The sequence below is a fragment of the Dendrobium catenatum genome, unplaced genomic scaffold (genome assembly GCF_001605985.2).
Source record: "Dendrobium catenatum unplaced genomic scaffold, ASM160598v2 original_scaffold_76227, whole genome shotgun sequence".
Taxonomy (NCBI): Eukaryota; Viridiplantae; Streptophyta; class Magnoliopsida; order Asparagales; family Orchidaceae; genus Dendrobium; species Dendrobium catenatum.
In genome coordinates, this window is record NW_021394673.1 from 422,037 (window position 1) to 440,134 (window position 18,098).

The 18,098-nt window shown below is 35.0% G+C and overlaps 1 protein-coding gene across 5 annotated transcripts; it reads right to left on the minus strand.

Annotated features, from left to right (window-relative positions):
• Positions 1-16: 16 nt before the first annotated feature.
• LOC110116561 (pre-mRNA splicing factor SR-like 1) lies at positions 17-15,912 on the minus strand. 5 transcript variants are annotated; one of them, XM_020850200.2, is made up of 6 exons: positions 15,772-15,912; positions 10,357-10,731; positions 8,154-8,234; positions 2,792-2,863; positions 2,531-2,659; positions 946-1,083 (listed from the first exon to the last, which is right to left on the minus strand). In XM_020850200.2, the coding sequence occupies exons 2-5, from the start codon at positions 10,642-10,644 to the stop codon at positions 2,537-2,539; spliced, it is 564 nt and encodes a 187-aa protein (XP_020705859.1). In that variant the 5' UTR covers positions 10,645-10,731; positions 15,772-15,912; the 3' UTR covers positions 946-1,083; positions 2,531-2,536. The 5 variants fall into 5 exon arrangements, 3 of the variants coding, with proteins under 3 accessions (XP_020705858.1, XP_028547683.1, XP_020705859.1); XR_002305449.2 differs by lacking the exon at positions 2,531-2,659 and adding an exon at positions 3,175-3,250 and having other exon boundaries at positions 1,021-1,083; XR_003699567.1 differs by lacking the exon at positions 946-1,083 and adding an exon at positions 3,175-3,250 and having other exon boundaries at positions 2,591-2,659.
• Between the last annotated feature and the right edge of the window lie 2,186 nt (positions 15,913-18,098).

Consider the following 18,098-nt stretch of genomic DNA (forward strand, 5'->3'; position numbering starts at 1 on the left):
AGAGCAGTGAAATTTATAGGCTTAAAACTCTCCAAGTGAAATATATCTATTTAGTTGAAAAGAGTGCACATATATAACGAGTAATGTAATTTAATCTAAAGGGGCCTGCAACATAAACAACGAATTTCCCCATGTCCACATACAGATAATAAAAGGAAATTCCAATGATTGAATTGAAATATATATATTTTTTAGGTAAACAACCACCATTAGAGAAATTCAGATGGAGATTTACCAGCTTCACCTTCTGAAATGCCTCTAATGCAAATCAGAGAAGAAATTCGGCCAACACCATCATCATATTCAAATATTTGATAAGATGTCTTTTGTCAATTTGCACTACCTCCATGTTGAACCTCCCAATCTAATAACCTCTTCAGAACTGGTATCCTTTGAGAACTTGTAGTCGGTACCATTTCCCTTGGCGTCACTTGCATCACCATACAGATCCTTCAACTTCGCCAGATTGCTTGAGATGGGAGCAGCCTTATCCTTGCTTAAATCTTTGAGGGGACTACGATGACGATCTAAGCTACGGCTCCTGCTCCTGCTCGATCGAGATCTTCTGTGGCGATCATGGTCGCGTCCACTCCTTTCATAATCCCTTGTGCTACCACCATCCCTCGTAGAATATCTCGATCTGTAAGAGTCCCTCCCCCGGAGGTCCCGATCACTATGACCATCATAGTCATGCTTTCTATCCCTATCCCGAACTCGGTCTCGGTCATGAGAGCGATCTCTGTCGGAATTGTGACGATCAGGCCCTTCACGACTATGGCTGCGGCGATGTCCTGGGGATGACCTTGGTTCTGTGCTGTGGTTTTTGTCCCTAGGTGGTGTAATAGTCCTCCGAACTGGTGAGGCATCCCTGGTGGATGCGCGATGCGGAGCACGTTGTCCAAATGACACAGAAAGAGCAGCTTTCACAGAAGGTGGGCGACGAGCAGTGTCATCCCAGCCATGGCGATTGGAATCCCCAGTGACACCAGAGTGCTTGGTTGGTAGCTTGAGTTTCTCAAGATTGCCTGTGATTTGCCGCAGGACAGGAACTGGTACCCGAGGGAAAAGTGTGTCAAAATAATACTGCACCAAAGAAGGCATAGCTCAAGTTAGACCTGAACTAAAATTGTATTAGTCTAATCTTTAGTGCAAAACAAAACATAAGATTTTGAACGACTTAACATGAGATAACAATATTCCAAACTGCTTAATTTGGTTTTGAAAAGCTTCGTTTGGGACGGCTTTCTTACTGCTTCTTAAAGCAACTTTCTAATACAAAAATTTAAAATTTTTATACTAAAAAATTGTTTTAAGAAGCATTAAGAAAGCCATCTCAAACGAAGCCTAAGTGGTTGTATTACTAGCCTAAGTCAGCACATGATTCTTAACAAGCTTGCACACAGAAAAAAAACACTGAAATATGAATAGACCAAAGGTAAAGGTTGCTGAACATAATTTGGATTCAATGAGAATCAAGCTTTCTTGAAAAAATTGGAGAGCTGATATAGTCCTGTAAGAGACAGTTTGCCTACCTGAAATGCTGCATCAACTATAAAAGAAATCACCGTCAAACAACTATATTGACAATCAACTAATGGGGTTGTTTTGCCCTGGTGTTTTTTGACTACAAAGTAAAATGAATGTATGGTTTCAAATTTTTAGGCGTTTGGTTGGGAGTAACAACAACAACAACAACAATAACATCAAGCCTTTGTCCCACTAAGTGGGTTCGGCTATATTGTGCCCTGTTAAAAGTCAAATTTTCATTTAAATCTAAGAAAAAAAAGACCATTTCTAATATTTTATAATCAAGTCTTTTTAGGCCTACCTCTATCTTTCTTAATATAAGTCAAATCTAATACATCTACTTTCCTAACCGGTCATCGGAAGGACGTCGTTTTATGTGACCAAGCCATCCAAGGCGACTCTCTCTAATCTTATCTTCCACTAGAACTTTGGTTGGGAGTAAAACAAATGCAAAATATTTTTTTTTTATAAATTTTAGAATATTGTAGTTCATTTTCAATGCATTCTAAATTTGCTCAAATTAGGGAAATGCAGAATACACGAGCTCGTGCAGACCTCTCCACCACATGCCTCCGTCCATCAGGCATTAACCTCAACAAAACCTAAGTCTGCCCTCTCACCTTTACAACCCCCGACATCACCTCCATCGGATGCCGACCTAGCCTCTAACCTCACCATCCATACAGAAAAAAAAAAAAAAAAAACAATTATTGCATTTTTTTTTTCTTTTTGAAATTATTGATCTGGAAACACAGAATGCTTGCATTAATCACATGAGAAGCCAAGTAAAGAGATCGCCTTATCACATGCTTAAATATTGCAGACAGCATCATTATCACAAAAGCAGACAGGAGGCTTAAAAAAGAATAGATGCTTATGACAAGCACTTAACCGTATTCCTACAGGAGGTGAATAAAAAAAGAACAACAAAAACAAACAAATAGAACCCTAAATTTCTGCTTGAAGTCAAGACTATACTCATTTTGAATACAACGTTACAAACCTTATACTAAACTGTAGACAAGATGGCCTCTCCTTTCAAAGCAAGCTTCATATGGGAACCCAGGCTCAGAATAAATGAGAATTTGCATTTGAATGAACACAATAAAAGCCATTTCCAAGGCACAGTATTCTGAACGCGGACATATGAGAACACAGGCAAAAAGCTGATCAAGTAGAATTTGACTATACTTGCAAGTTACTACAGATAATGAAACTTCACATAATATGAATTATGAAATACATAAAAGAAATGAAAACAGACCTGTCCAAGAAGAAGATCCCGTACATATACCCCCATTGTTGTCGTTCGCCCATTGGACCCAGGAGAAAATTCCTGAAAGGAACACAGAACTACATGTATGCTTAAATGTAACATTGGTAAAATTATTTGTATCAATATCTTCGTTAAAAAAAGTCAGCAGTGCTTGAAAGTTCACAAATTAAACTAAACGTAGATCAAACTATAAATAGAAAAAAACAAAATTAATGTAATATAAATTTCCTCAAAGATCGCATAATGTGAAGTGCAAGCATTTTCATCCTAAAGAAAAAAGTTTTCTAACTGAATTAACCACGGCAATCTTAATCAGAAAATCTGTAGTTAACAAAGATAAAGACCACTTCTGATAAGCCATGTAGAAATACCTAAAAGAACCTCTTAGTGAGACGCAGGGATCAAACCCACCACCTCAAACTGGAAAAAAGCCCTCTCAAACACCATCTGAGATGGAATGGATATGAGCATGTTATTATCACAAATTAAATATTAGAAAATGACCTAGGAAATATATTTAGAGATAAAAAAAAAAATTGTAGAGCATAGAGCACAAAATATCCGATCCACTGCCTCATAAAATGATTTCAAATGAAGGGGCATAATTTAGTATCAATTAACCAGTAATTGCCTCGTTAGTCAATGAACCAAATGAATAGTCATGTTTTTAGAAGCCAAAGCCGAAGGAAAACTAATAATCAATCATCAACAAAGGACCAATGCATCACCATAATTTCAAATTGACGAGCATAAAATACCTATAAGAAAAAATTATTTATTATATGATTCTTTAGATAATGTCCCCATCCATGTATTTTTTAGTCTCTTTATTACAAGGGTTTTTAAGGCAATTCTCCCCCCCCCCCCCCCCCCGTAGATCTACGGCCACGTCGACGGTAGACTTTCCAACTGATGTCCCCATCACCATAATTTCAAATTGATGAGCATAAAATACCTATAAGAAAAAATTATTTATTATATGATTCTTTGGATAATGTCCCCATCCATGTATTTTTTAGTCTCTTCACCAAATCTGCAAAATCAATTATTTTTAGGTAGCGCCCTCGGAACAAATTTTGGTTGCAAGGAAATTTATTGAAAAAATATCACTACAATTTTACTTATAAGTTTGCCCCCCCTTGAAAATTAAGGTTAGTTCCATCCTTGCCTAAGACCAATCTGCATCCGCACTTCAAATATCACTACACAACTCTGAAAACTAAAACGTCTAGTTACATCAGCTAAAGGCATTACAACACCACTGAGACAAAAAAAAAAGATGCGAAAGAAAGTATAGAGGTTTCCAAATTTCAGTACAAATAGATAATATGCAATTTTTTTGTTGACTATAGGACACAAACCAAATGACAACTATGTCAACGAACCAACAAAAAATCATTGAATTCTGACTCGATGTATCAAGACTCCTCCAAGACAAGTTAAGACATGTCTGTTCAATAAATCGCAAAAGATTATAAAGGGAAGATATGAAGGACTAGCTGAATCAATTCTGGTATGATACCAGCCTCGTGCAGCACTTCTGTCCAATAAACAGTAAAGATGCAACAATATATAAAAGGAGTACATGAAGGACCATGCCTTATGTTTTATTCCAAATCATGTAAAAAATCTACATGCAGAAGCATGCAGCAACCACTAAAACCAATAAAAGGAGTAAATGAATAGACATCCAAAAACTGAATCTAGCCCCCCTACATAGAGGGCTAATAATAATTGTGCTCTCAAAAGTAAAGTAGCCACCTATAAAATTGTTAAGGGTTAAACATAAACTCTGTTAAAACTATAATCGAATTATTTTGGTGTTGTGTTGCTTGAAGAATAATTGCTAGAAACAACCAGTAACGATACAATTTGGTTGCCATTAAAAAAATTCTGCTTGTCAGAATTTGGATTTTCTTTTAACAATGCCCTGATTAAGCTAGTGAGAAACAAAGAGAATCTCCACATGCAACTAAGCAGTGCAAAATCTCAGAAGTGGATGCTCTAGATTCTTAAACGGGTAAGTGATAAATCCATCATTCTATATAATTATCCACAACATCGTTATCCTTTCCCCAACAAATCATGATTGGACTTCTAAATTAGATAAGTGCAAAACAGACCTCTCACAAAAGCTCATTCCAAATCTGCAAAATCTGCAACCCATAACAACTATGGTTTCATCCGAGTGAAATTTCAACTTTGATATAAAACATGGTTGTTGAATAATAAATCATGCAATCAAGGCAAAAAAAATATGATGATGCCCCTACGGCATGATAATTTCAGTCCACTATGACATTCAAGTCATTAAAATTTCCTAAATTTCATGGATGTTGTCACTGCCATTACATTATCAAAAATCAGTACAACATCCAGCAATTCTATCTCTGCAAAAGCACAAAATTTTTATGATCATCAATGCTGAGGAGTGAACGCGAGTAATAAGCAGAGGGTGTTATATAGAATTTAGTTGGGATGAGCACAAAGTAGGGATGTTTGATCCGATAAGGATGAGATAAATGGCCTCCTAGAGAGTCAGGTATGAGATATTTATTTATTGATAAGGGTCTCGATAAAGCTTGACTTCATTAATTTATAGGTTGTTTATGAGCCCTACAACAACAGATTCTGGTTCGAGTAGCTGATAAATGCCTCAATAGTCAGGGAATCTGACAAACTCGTGCTCCACTAATCAATTCACATCGCTTTGAATGACATCTATCTCACCGTGTGATGAAACAATTTGGTGAGGTGCAGCAGATCGACTTGGAGCCCATGAAGCATGAATTTGTGGGATTAGATGAGAGTTGAAAGACAGATGTTGACTGGGTAGTCTTCCACCAAAGATATATTCAACTATTGGAGAGCATACATGCCCTTGTAGTTTGATGTAGGCAGGGGTGGGGGTCAAAACATTTTGAATTGTAATTTTGGAGAGCTTCTAGGTCCTCTACTAGAATCAGCTCATTAATGTCTAGTAGAGTGCTTTTAAGCTCATAATTTGGAGATTTGTTAGGTTCTTCCCCCCTTTCTAATGGCACTTTGGTTTCCCATTTGGCTCCCCTTTTCATGGTTGCCCTATCCCCTTCCCTTGGCCCTTCGGTTTTCCCCTCCTGGTTCTTCTTTTTCCCCTTTTGGTTGTCTGTTCCGGTTCCCTGGGCTGCTGGTCCCGATTCCCTATGAAGCCCGTTCCTTCCCCCTTTTTTAGCTGCATGTTCCCATTTCCCTTGGGCTGCCTTTTTTCGGGTTTTTATGTGGTTGTTCGGGTGCTGTTCTGGAATGAATGTTGGCCCCCTTTTGTGGATGTTTGGGTGCTGTTCTGGATTGACCTTTGACCTTCCATTTCCCTGTTTTTTTAATTGGATTAATTGATGATCTTTTGGGCTGTTTGAATGCCCACATTTTCCCTATATATATATGCGATGTTTTGTAAGCAAAAGAGAGTTTTTATGGATTATTTTTGGAGCTAAGAACCTGAGGGTTTTTCTTCTTTCTTTGGAAAAGCTTGCGAGCTTGTTCCGTTCTTCCTCTCCCTCTAGGAAAGCTTGCGAGCTTGTCCTCTCTTCGTCTTGGGCTTCTTACCTCTTTCTTATCTCTGCAAGTTCGACGTCATTTGTATCTTTCTTCTCGACGAATGAAATGCAAGTTTAGGTTTTTATTATACAAGTTTGTAAGTTTCTTCAAGTTGTCAAAGTTATGAAGTGTCTTTCGATTTAAATTTGTAAGCGTCCTTTTATTCTATAAACGGTGTATTTTTGAGTATTTTCTTACTTCCTAGGAAATCTTGTAATATGCTTGCAAAAATTGGGGTCTCCCTATATATTTTTGCTTGCATCATAGTTCATCATCATCAACAACAAGTTGATCCCAAAAAAGCCCGTAGGAGATACATGCGGTAGTACAAATCTTGAGATTTCTGGTACTTATTAAGAGCTCCTAAAACAACACCCTCCACTTACTATTTGCATTCAGCAAATGAAAGGATTTTGGTAAGTAATTTCTTATTTCTTCTCCCTGCTCCCTTAATCTGAAAGACTTAACTTTTTTTTTTTTTAAAGCATCAATTCTTCTTGGATATTGAGGATGCTTTACAACCTGCAATTGAATGTGATAACAATCAACTATTATTATGCATGACAAATAATTAGGTCGATGAACTATGTACTGAAGTGAGGCGGCCGATGCACATTATGGATGATCAATAAGGTGATGAAGATAATTTTGATGAAGAACCGTCTATGCTTGGATTTGCAGGCCCGTCAGTTCATATGGGTCCTAGCCCATCCACAGGGACCCCGATTTTTGTGGACCCCTATAGTGTTCCAAGCGCATCTTCCCAGGATCTATTTGATTTCTTCGGATCACAATATGATACCTTAGTTCGACATGTATTTTAGTGGTATTGAGGGGTTTTTTCACTCCTCAACAACAACAATTGTTGACGCAGATGCAGTATCTCGATAATCACCACCAATGTGGATGGGCTCTGCAGCAACTGCGTGACCTTACATAATGATATATTGAATGTCTTCATAAACTCCACAACAATCACCAAATCTTCCAACGCAATTTAATCATGATATGCACGATCAGCAGCAAGATCAGGAAGATGAAGAGTTACCATAACATCAACTTCACAGCGGACCAGCTCGTGATCCACAATATTATACATCAAGGATAGCTGCAATCCCTCCTCAGTAGCGTAGGATAAGTATTATTAGCTTTTTCACCATCACTCTGAACAATAGATCCAAGATATCTAAAACATGTACTCTTATTAATGACTTGATCGCCCAAAGTCACAACCCCCTCACTAGGTCTATTACTACTAAAATTACACTCCATATATTTAGTTTTAGATTTACTCAAGCAAAAACCTTTAGACTCTAAGGTTGGCCTCCATGGCTCCATAATTTAAGTTTACATTCAACTCCCTCTCTAGTCATACTGAAAAGTACAGTAAATTCTAGATCTTAAAAAAGGTATCAAGTTTGTACCTTACTTTTACAATCATCACAAGAGACAGGTAAAAATGTTTCCATAAGACTTCTTGGTACTTTACAAGAATTTGTTATATATATATATTGTTTTATACTAAATGATCACGTTTAGTCACAGCAAAAGGATCTCAATTGCATGCCAAGTCCAATCATGAGCATTTGTTATGGTGCTAAAAATGAATGAACTTAAATGTAGCATGCATTCCTTCTTCCTAACATATGATCATATCCCTATATGTTAAGAAAATCAGGGCGGTTAATTGCATGCAAATAGAATGAGCAAAACAAAAATGCTCATGACCTAGATATATACCTACAAAAAAATAATAGGGATAGGAGCTAAATACCTCTTCATCTTTTATGTAAGGATCACACCATCCCCATAATGTCTTTGGATCGGCAACATATCGCAAGTATAGAAAACCAATCTGCAAAATAATTATCAGGGATCAATTCTCCATTCTATAACAATATTTGTAGACAAAAATTAAAATGAGAAAAATAAAAAAACTATTGTAGTTCTAATTGCAACTGGGCCGTAAAAAATAGTTAATGCTGAAATGGAAAATGTTAAAAAATATTAGCAAAGCGTGTCCAATGGAACATCTACATCAACGTTCGTCTAAAAAAGTGAAATTTTGTGATATGTTGTCTACTAGAAAGGAGAATTTATGATTGAATACTTCTGCAATATTTCTTTTAGAAAGTCAGCAAAATAGCAAGCCCTACTTCAATAGATTACCACTCTCCATCTACCAAAACAAGAAACTTAAGAAAATGAAGAACCAACCCCCCATAAGTGCCTTCTGGAGTAAAAAGAGAATGATTACATTCATACCGAAATACTAGATAATGGATCAATAAATCCGAGACTATGCTAATTCTATTACAGTCTCCATTCAAAGCCATCATCTCTTTGTATACATTACTTTGTTCACCAGTTATATTTAACAAATTCAAAAACATCTTAACTTTCGCATAACCTTCATGCAAATATAGTGTTCATTGTCATTTTGAACCCATTGAAACAATGACAATTAGATAGAGGAAAAGAAAGAATCAATATCATAAGGTATGCAAAGGTGTCAGAATAAAAATTCATGCTCTACTGTTTCCCTTTCCTCAAACACTCCATCTTTTTAAGTATTTCTCTATTTATCTTATAAAACTTTAAAGTTTAGTCTAAAACAAAGGCTTTTTATATTTGTAGACAAAAATTAAAATGAGAAAAATAAAAAAACTATTGTAGTGGAAAAGAAAGACAATTAGATAGAGGAAAAGAAAGAATCAATATCATAAGGTATGCAAAGGTGTCAGAATAAAAATTCATGCTCTACTGTTTCCCTTTCCTCAAACACTCCATCTTTTTAAGTATTTCTCTATTTATCTTATAAAACTTTAAAGTTTAGTCTAAAACAAAGGCTTTTTTCAATTATACAGGCAGCAGGGCTAAAGCACAGCAGTTATCCGCATGAAAATATCAACAAGTTTAGATAGAGTACATTGACCGAAGTAACATGTGAACCAATTCAATTTTAGATAAAACAAATTTATCCAGGAATTACAAATTAAGCTTCATTTAGACATCTTTAGAAGTATTTTCATTCTAAAAGTGATTAAGAAACATTTCAAAAATGAACAGAGATGCAAGCAAGATGAAAATTCATTGAACAATGACATTAAATAGCCCTAAGGTGAAACCAAAGACAAACCTCGAAGTTGTATAATAGTATGAATAAGCCGATGTTCAATTATTCAATATGAAAAATGGTTCTATTTACCATTCAAAAAGTGTATAAACTACTCCAGCTTAGGTTCCAAATCAGGCTACACAAAAACTTGCTTGAATGAAGGTAAACGATGTCAAGCACCACCAATCCCTCTAAAAGTTAAGCAATTGTTCCCCCCTATCCTCTCGCCAGGAAAAAAAAACCAAAAATTCCAACTCTTAATCACCCCTATAAACATGCATTAACATTGCAAAATATGGAAGTGGCAAGAAAAAGCACGTTCTATTCCACAAATGTCTCCGAGTTACTAAATTTACTGCAGAACAGATTTTAATACGATTAGCTGCATAATTCCATATATTGCTTGAACTGAGTGCTTAGAGAGGCTAGAACCACAGCAGAAATGAGATTACATCAAACAACATCATATTTCCTGCAGAATCACCGACAAACTCTATAGCAATATGAATTTTCCTGCAGAACCTGAGATTTAATAAACCATACAAGATCTCTAGGAGATCATAATTATATAATGAATTGGGATGCACTTCTCTATAAAACTAAGTCAATTTCAATCGATTGCCATCCCTAATCTAGAAGCTTTTGCATTGTTACTGACCAAAAAGAAAAAAAAAAGTATGCTGCAGAATGACAAGCATTATTTGAAGAAGAAGTTTATCAAATCCGCAATTCTAAAAGTTAACCATCCTCAAGTTAATGAAAAATAATCAACATCCATTTATTTATTCATTTTAGTTTTGGGAAAACAGATAAGCAGCATATGCTAGGTTTACAAAATTGACTATATGTGGAAACTTACAGCTCTTATATATGGAGAATCAGGATGCTTCAATAGTCCATGCATTTGCTTGACAGTGAGCTTCATAGTGAAGAACTTGTATAAGAGGCAAAATGCTGTCGACGGACCCCTACAATTTCCGGTCATCCATGGCTCCACATGGTCAACTTGGTTGTAGATCTCATCGATTACCTCATGGTATGTCTTCAACCTATATAGTTCTTTGAAGTAATCAGAAGAAAGAATGTTCATGCAAAGCACCTTCTCTAGTAAAGTATCAATGGGTTTTCCAGAAGTTTGAATCTCCATTGCTACAAGATAATGCCAAGCAAACAATACAATCTGCCAAATTGATGCACGAGATAACAATATTAATGTTGTAGGATTGGTGTCAACCTGCAAGCTCAAAAGACATCATAGAGATCCCCGCATTAGACAATTCCACACGAAAATAAAAAACAAATTTTCGAAGCAAAACTAGAAACCAAAGTCATTTAAGCAATACAAAAGATAATTAGAAAAAAAACTGCTGAGACATAAAGATCCCAACTATAGGGTGGGTTCAATGCGAATATATTCAAGAGTCTTCAAGAATCACAGAAAATAAGATAATTAATCTAAAACTATCAAGATATAGTTTCTTCGTATCACAAAAGCATCAAGATATAGTTTAGTGCATTGGTCACGGGCACAAACATGAAGAATTGCAAGTCGTGGAAAGAATCACCAAGAGCAATTAATTCAGCGTTTATCATAGAGCATGGGGAAAATCACTTTGCTGCCATAGCTTTTTATACAAGCCTTTCTGGTGAATGTTTGAACTTCCAAATCTTTCAGGCCATATCAAAGGATGTGGCATATTCCTAACTATGCTGCAATTTTAATGTATGTGTATTTAAGTTGACAATTTATTGCGCAATAAGATCATGATGCACTCATATGTGCCTATAATGACTACTACTCGAAGAAGGGTAGCAACTTACCCCAATGGGCCAATCAAATCAAATGAAGCGCCACAACACACCTTTGAACAAATTAAAACTCATTGGTTAGCTATTATATGCCAACATCACCACAGAGGTGGGTATTAAGGAAGTTGGGTCAACTTCATTGTCAAGAGTGACTACCACTAACATCAAATCACCTACAATACCAAAGATGACTACTATAGTTGGGTTGAACACATTAAATAATCTAGCTACATTCCATGGACCAACTATACCACCAACAATATTAGCAACAAAATTGTTAGGTTTGGCCACATCCTTTGATGGTCAACTACAAATTTTATTTGTTTGTTAACTAACTAGTCATTTGTAGGGGCAAATGAATTCAAAGAGAGTGAAAATCCAGATGGTTCTCACATTCATGATAAATTATTTAGATAATTCAGCTCAATTGGGACTAAATGAAGTAAGCAAATAAAATAAGGACTAAATGAAGTAAGCAAATAAAATAAGGACTAATTGAAGTAAGCAAATCAAATAAAGATTGGACATGTCTGACTAAGGCAAATAGGCTCTTTCAAGTTAAAAATAGCCAAGGGGATCTATGTTATTAGTGTAAGTCCTTAATTTATGTTAAATAGGTCTAAAATAAATAGCTTATATAAAATTTCACCCCCATCAGTAGGAATTTGTCCTATCAAATACTCATCTAGATAGGTTTTATCTTATAATTATTATTTTTAGGATAGAATAGAATTTTCAAGTAATTTCTGATTTCCTCATTATAGAATTAGATGGTCATATAACTAGTAATATGGCTTTGAAATTAATTGAATACAAATTTAATTGATTTGGCATAACCGCATAAGTCTCTATCCTATTCTATCACCTCTCTCAAACTCCTTACAACCTCACGAACTCCTAATCCAGGGAGTAAAAGGCATTGAATTCACTCTCAACAATTTATGCATACAAGTACTCAAACAAGAGCAAAAATTCAATAGGCTTGCAACCACAACCTACAACTGCACCATCCAAGGACAAAATTGTGTCATTCATTTGTTTTTCAGTTGCTAAGGGTGATTTCTGTAACTTTTTTACGACTAAATTTCAAGGGAAAAATGGGGCAAAGTAAACATAGAGGAAAAGCCATGGGAACGAGTGTTATATTCAATAAAACTTTATCGATTAATTGCATGGTAATCTCTTTTTCTTGATTAGGGAAGTTTATTGTAGTTGATCTCACAGGAAAACTCCAGATATTTGTAAGCCTCTTCGAGAAAAACTTAAAAAATCGAGTTGATTCCAAAACATTTTTGTATCATCATTTTCAATTTGATTTAATATCATAATGCACTTATATTTTAATGTCAAGTTTATTCCAGATCAATAAATGTAGTAAGCAAGTCACGAGACATTAGTTATTAACGGAAAGATAAAAAGGAAATAGTCTAGTAAAAAAGAAATATCATTTATTCAATACCATGCCTTTCCATCCGGTCATAGTTAATCATTGCCTACAAGCTTAATCAGGAGATTAGTTGAATTCAACATCTAACATACAAATATATGATGTATAAATTATAAACGAGAACATAATGGAATAGAAGTTCTAAGCAGTTATTGTTTCAAGATCAAAGACAATAAGCTGCTAAAAAGAATTCCTCAAATGGAAGCAAAAAACACAGTATAAGTCACTTGCCTTGTTGATTGAATAAATAATTTTAATTTGATATTCCCTTCATTGTTCGTTGTAACTAATCTTTCATTTACACAGAGTTTGGCACCAAATAGTCAATAAGCCCAAATATTTTTTGCTATGCAATTAGAAAAATGTTGACATCAGCACCTTACAACTTTCCTTTGGATATAACTAAGTGGCCTAGCATAAATTGAACCAATTCATGAATTCTTATTCGCCTTTATGATACTTCGATGCTCATAATTTGTCTAGTATATTTCCCTGCCTTGTGCAACACAGGTTATCAATTATCTCGTAGTGCAAAAACCTTAAGAAATTTTCTAACATCGGTGAGATGGTCCCCTGCAAATCTGCTATAAATTAAAATGCCATCAAGATGCAATATGTGGTTGGCAAGAACATAAACAAAACAAATATGCAATACGTGATTGGCAATCTTCATAAACAAATAGGTTTATTGGTCAAACCAAATGACATAAACAACTACATGTATAAACAATCCTTTGTCTCAATGATATTTTTATGTGAACTTGATGTTAATCACTTTGAAGATCAATCTTTAAAAAGATCAACATCCACTCATTGTATCTAACATGCAAATATGCAATCAAGCCTAGGTACAAGAAACTTATATTTAGTTTTAATTTAATTATGGCTTTTCCATCTACAAATGCACTTTTATTCCTTTAGAAGAAAAATTAGAACCAAAAAGGGACTTGGGCTTTCTTTAAATGAATCTTTTATGAGTTGAGCCTCTAATAGGCCTTCTTTAATTAAATCCTTTCATGAGTTGTCCATTTACTGCCTCTCAAGCATAGTATGTTCACGTTCTAATGGTACATTGGGTAAAGATGATTTGAGAACAAGATCATTAACATGCATGCTTCAAACAGGTGAAAGTTGATAAGGTGGATCATAAAGAAAAGATCATTAAAATACCAAGAACCTGACTACTAGCATTAAGTAAGATGAGGAGCCTATAAAAAAGCTAATTATTCTCTAAAATGACCAAAGCCTGAAACCCATTCTTCAAACTCCCCACGTTCAAATTCGCATCAACCTCAATATGTAGTGGCTTGTATCCCTATATTCCTTTCTAGAGCTAACTTAAATCTCCTTAGGTTTGTAAGTATTCAACATAATCCGTTCACTTTGGTTTTTGAATAAATAAGAGTTGAACATATCGCAATGGATCACATCAAACCAAAGGGACACACTTGACCCAATAAGACACATACATCATTAATAGACAAGACATCATACAAGATGAGTTTATTAAATATACAAGCTGAATGGAGACCAAAATATGTCTTGTCAAACCACACACCATGTAAGGTTGATGATGAGGTTCAGATTCAGATTTGAAGTGCTCCAAAGCAGGCTTAGAAATCACATGCATATGTCTATCATTTAAAAAAATAAGTTTTCAAAACTTCTTAAGAAAAAGAAATAACAATTCTTCAACAGTCAACATCAATTACAGGTGTAGTGATGGCACTTCCATGACATTAAAAAAAAAAAGATCCACTAAAGCTTCTGCATCACTAAATCCAAACAAGGTTTAATTCTTCATGGACTTCCTCATCACCTCCTTCCTCAAAACAATGATAAGATTTGTAATAGGACATTCATATGCATTGGTAAAATGTTAACATCCAAAAAAAAGTTGTTCAATCTATCTAGAACCAAAATTAAGAAAGCAAGTTTACCCCAAAGATCCTAATTAATTGAGGAGTTAGTTCCCTTGGATACACTTGGTATGTTGGAATGTTAGACCTTCTAGGCTTAGGAAGAAAGTCTTCTAACGTTAGAAGCTTTAAGGTACTATTACAATTCAAGGAATAGTTGAAACGCACAATATAAGTCAAAATCTCCTTCAAAGTCCTAATAAGTATACCAGTTCATACTGCCTTTTTGGACCGTATGCACCACATTACATCATGTTTGAATTGAGAATCTAGAGGTAGAATACAACTAGAAAGGTTATGGTTGCAAGCAATAATAGTTTCAGACATCTCTTGATTGTGCCAAATAGCTTTTACTATTGCTTAAATAAAGTCTGTACTTCAACAAATTGGCTATCTTGCAGAAGCAAGTAGAAACTTTCCAAGAAAAGATCTTGATATTAACACATCATTGAAGCACCAGTATTCTATTTGTTCAGTTGCTGCAGACTGCTCTGAATTGCAACCCAACGTTATGAAATTTTTAACTATATTGGTTTATATTAAACTTCTTTGCTCCTTACACTAGACCCTTTTAGTACACTTGAGAATATTAAACTTCATTGCACCTTATTAGCCATGTAGCTTTCTTTAAAGAGAACAAAGAATTGAAATTTAGAGAGCAAAGAATTGAAATTTCAATTTATTTATGAACATGTTTTATTAACTTGAATCTAAAGCAAACTTCCCTTATATGAATGGTTAAAAAACTGGAAAGCTTCTCTTTTGAGTACATAATACCTTACTTATAGATAGAAAAGCTTCCTATTTCTCAATATAATTTATTTTACTTTGATGGTCTACTGCAAATATTCGTATGGCTTATCACATCGCGTCTATTTAAACTAAATTATAAATAAATAAATAAAGCAGCAGCAGCTCAAAGGGTTGCTTCCAAATAATCCAAATTCAAGATAATTCCTCCAAAAAAATCGGAGAAGAAAGCTCAGAGCGGGGGAAGATAACAGAGAAAGCGAAGCGCGCAAAAAAGAAAACATGAGAAGAAGAAATTAGAAAACACTGCAACAGAGGAATTAAATAAAGGAAAGGTAAAAAAAAGCACCTGAGATCTCGATCTCAACCGATAGCCGCACAGTGCGGGGAAATCCGACGAGATTTAGAAGAGGGGCAGAGAAGAAAGAAGCGAGATGGCAAGATAGATGCTAGGGTAACGAAATCGATTGTGTCGAAGATTGTCACTTCGGACTCTTGTAAGCATCGAACCGGCTGTTGTGAACCGGGCAGATACTCGACCGGACAGGATCAGACGGCTCGCATTTTAACGAAATATTTGAATAAATTTATCTTTTTTAAAAAATCGTTTATTATTTAATATAGGCTTTTTTTATTATAAGTAAGCCCCACCTAAATTATATTATATTACAAATAATAATAAATAAAAATGGGTTATAAAAAATAGTTACATTTCATAGGAGGGCAAGATCACTTAAGGGCATCTCCAACCGAACGCTAAACAAGTGTATGGAGTCGTTCCGTCGCTCCAACCGAATGCGAAAATTTCCTCCATTTAATCGCAGGTGAACAGTGCGACGCCAATATTGGCGTCTCACTGTTCACTCACGCCATTTTTTTGCTCTCAACCAGAAAAACGCGCGAAAGAGAGAACGATCGTTACCTTCTCAAAAACACCTAAAATGGCGTTCGATTGGAGCATCACCGCGCCATTTTGGAGTTTTGCGTTACTTTGCCGTGAAAAATGAAGTTTTCGGTTGGAGATGCCCTAAGCTCTAACTTCTATACGAAATGTTTATTTCGTGTCAAAAGCAATAAACAATTGTAGTAATGATAATAACATGAATTCTCTTTATCATAGGACGCTCTTTGTTAGAATTTATTGCAAATAAGCATTAAAAAGATAATCAACCCCATCATGTAAGATGATCCTTATTAAATTCATGGAATAGAGCACCCTAAAAAATAAAAATAGGTTCCTATGAGTCATTAGCCAAATTGCAAAGTAAATAAGTGAGATTAAAATCATTTCATATTTGATTAATAATTCTATAGTTTTAAGAACCCTAATGTGAGAAGTTCACCCGAGTGACATCGATAGAGAAGGCTCAAGATTCAATTGTCAAACGGAGCTAATTAATGCAAACTCTTCAATATCAATTGACCTTTCTATTGGGATTGAAATGGCGGTGTTAACCTCAAAGGGGTACGTATCATAAGGGTTTCCTTCCTAATTCAATAAGGACCAAAATTTACTTACTGGGGCAAGCTAAAGTGATAGGGGCAACCTCTAAAGGGCGAAATGCTAGTCAAGTAATGCCTAGAGCTTTAGCAAGGGTGATTAGATAATGGGTTGTTGTAAGGCCGTATTGCTTAAATACCAAAACTTAATGCGAAAGCACAATTATCATCAAGAAAGATGAGCCACATTAAGCATAAAAGTGTTCAGACATAAACAACCTAGAGATTGCCGAGCTATATATGGTTCAAATTCAATCAAGCCTATAATAATATGAGAGGAGAAAATATGTAATCATCAATATTGATCCAGTAATGTATTTAACATAAATCAAGTATGAAGTGAATAAAATGAACTATTTTCATTAGACCATCTCCAACCGTTCGGCAAACAGCCAAATGGAGGCCCTCAAACGTCGCAATCGAACGCCATTTCTTTCGCCATTTGATCACAGTTGAACAGTGCAACGTCAATATTGGTGTCGCACTGTTCACTTGCGACATTTCTTTCTCTCTACCGAACTTGTCCGAGAAAGGCGCGAAAGAAAGGAACCATGATTTGGGGGCAAAATGGCGTTCCACTGGAGATGAATCATGGATTTTACTGCATTTTGCAGTGAAAAACGAGAGTTTCGGTTGGAGTGCCCTTAGAGCCATTAGCCATATGCAAAATCAAGGTAATTTTGATTGCAAGCTTTCCCTACTTTTCCCAAATATTATTATTGGGAGCTTTTATGCATGTTCAAATTATAATTATAAATAAATTTTTTTTTATAAGACATGAAACACTTAACAAGTATTATAGTATAATTTAATATAACAATTCAATATGAAAAACAATTGAAATTAATTAAATGAGGATTTTCTCTTTTTTTTTTTTTCCTTTATGCACCTTATTTTATTTTTTGCTATAGTGGAATTGCTTCATGAATATCATGGATATTTGAAGTTGCTTAATCAATTAATTTGTTTGTTTATTTATTTAATGAGGAGGGTGGGCTATGTTGATGAAATTACAAAATTTGAAAAGAGAAAAAATGATTAACGCCTTTGTTTATATATATTTAAAGAATGTGTGTCAATCTTAAAAGAGAAGAAAGAAGTTATCCACTTCTTCAATTTTCTAGAGCCAATCAATATAAACATAAAAAAGAACCTTTATACTATTCTCATTAAATG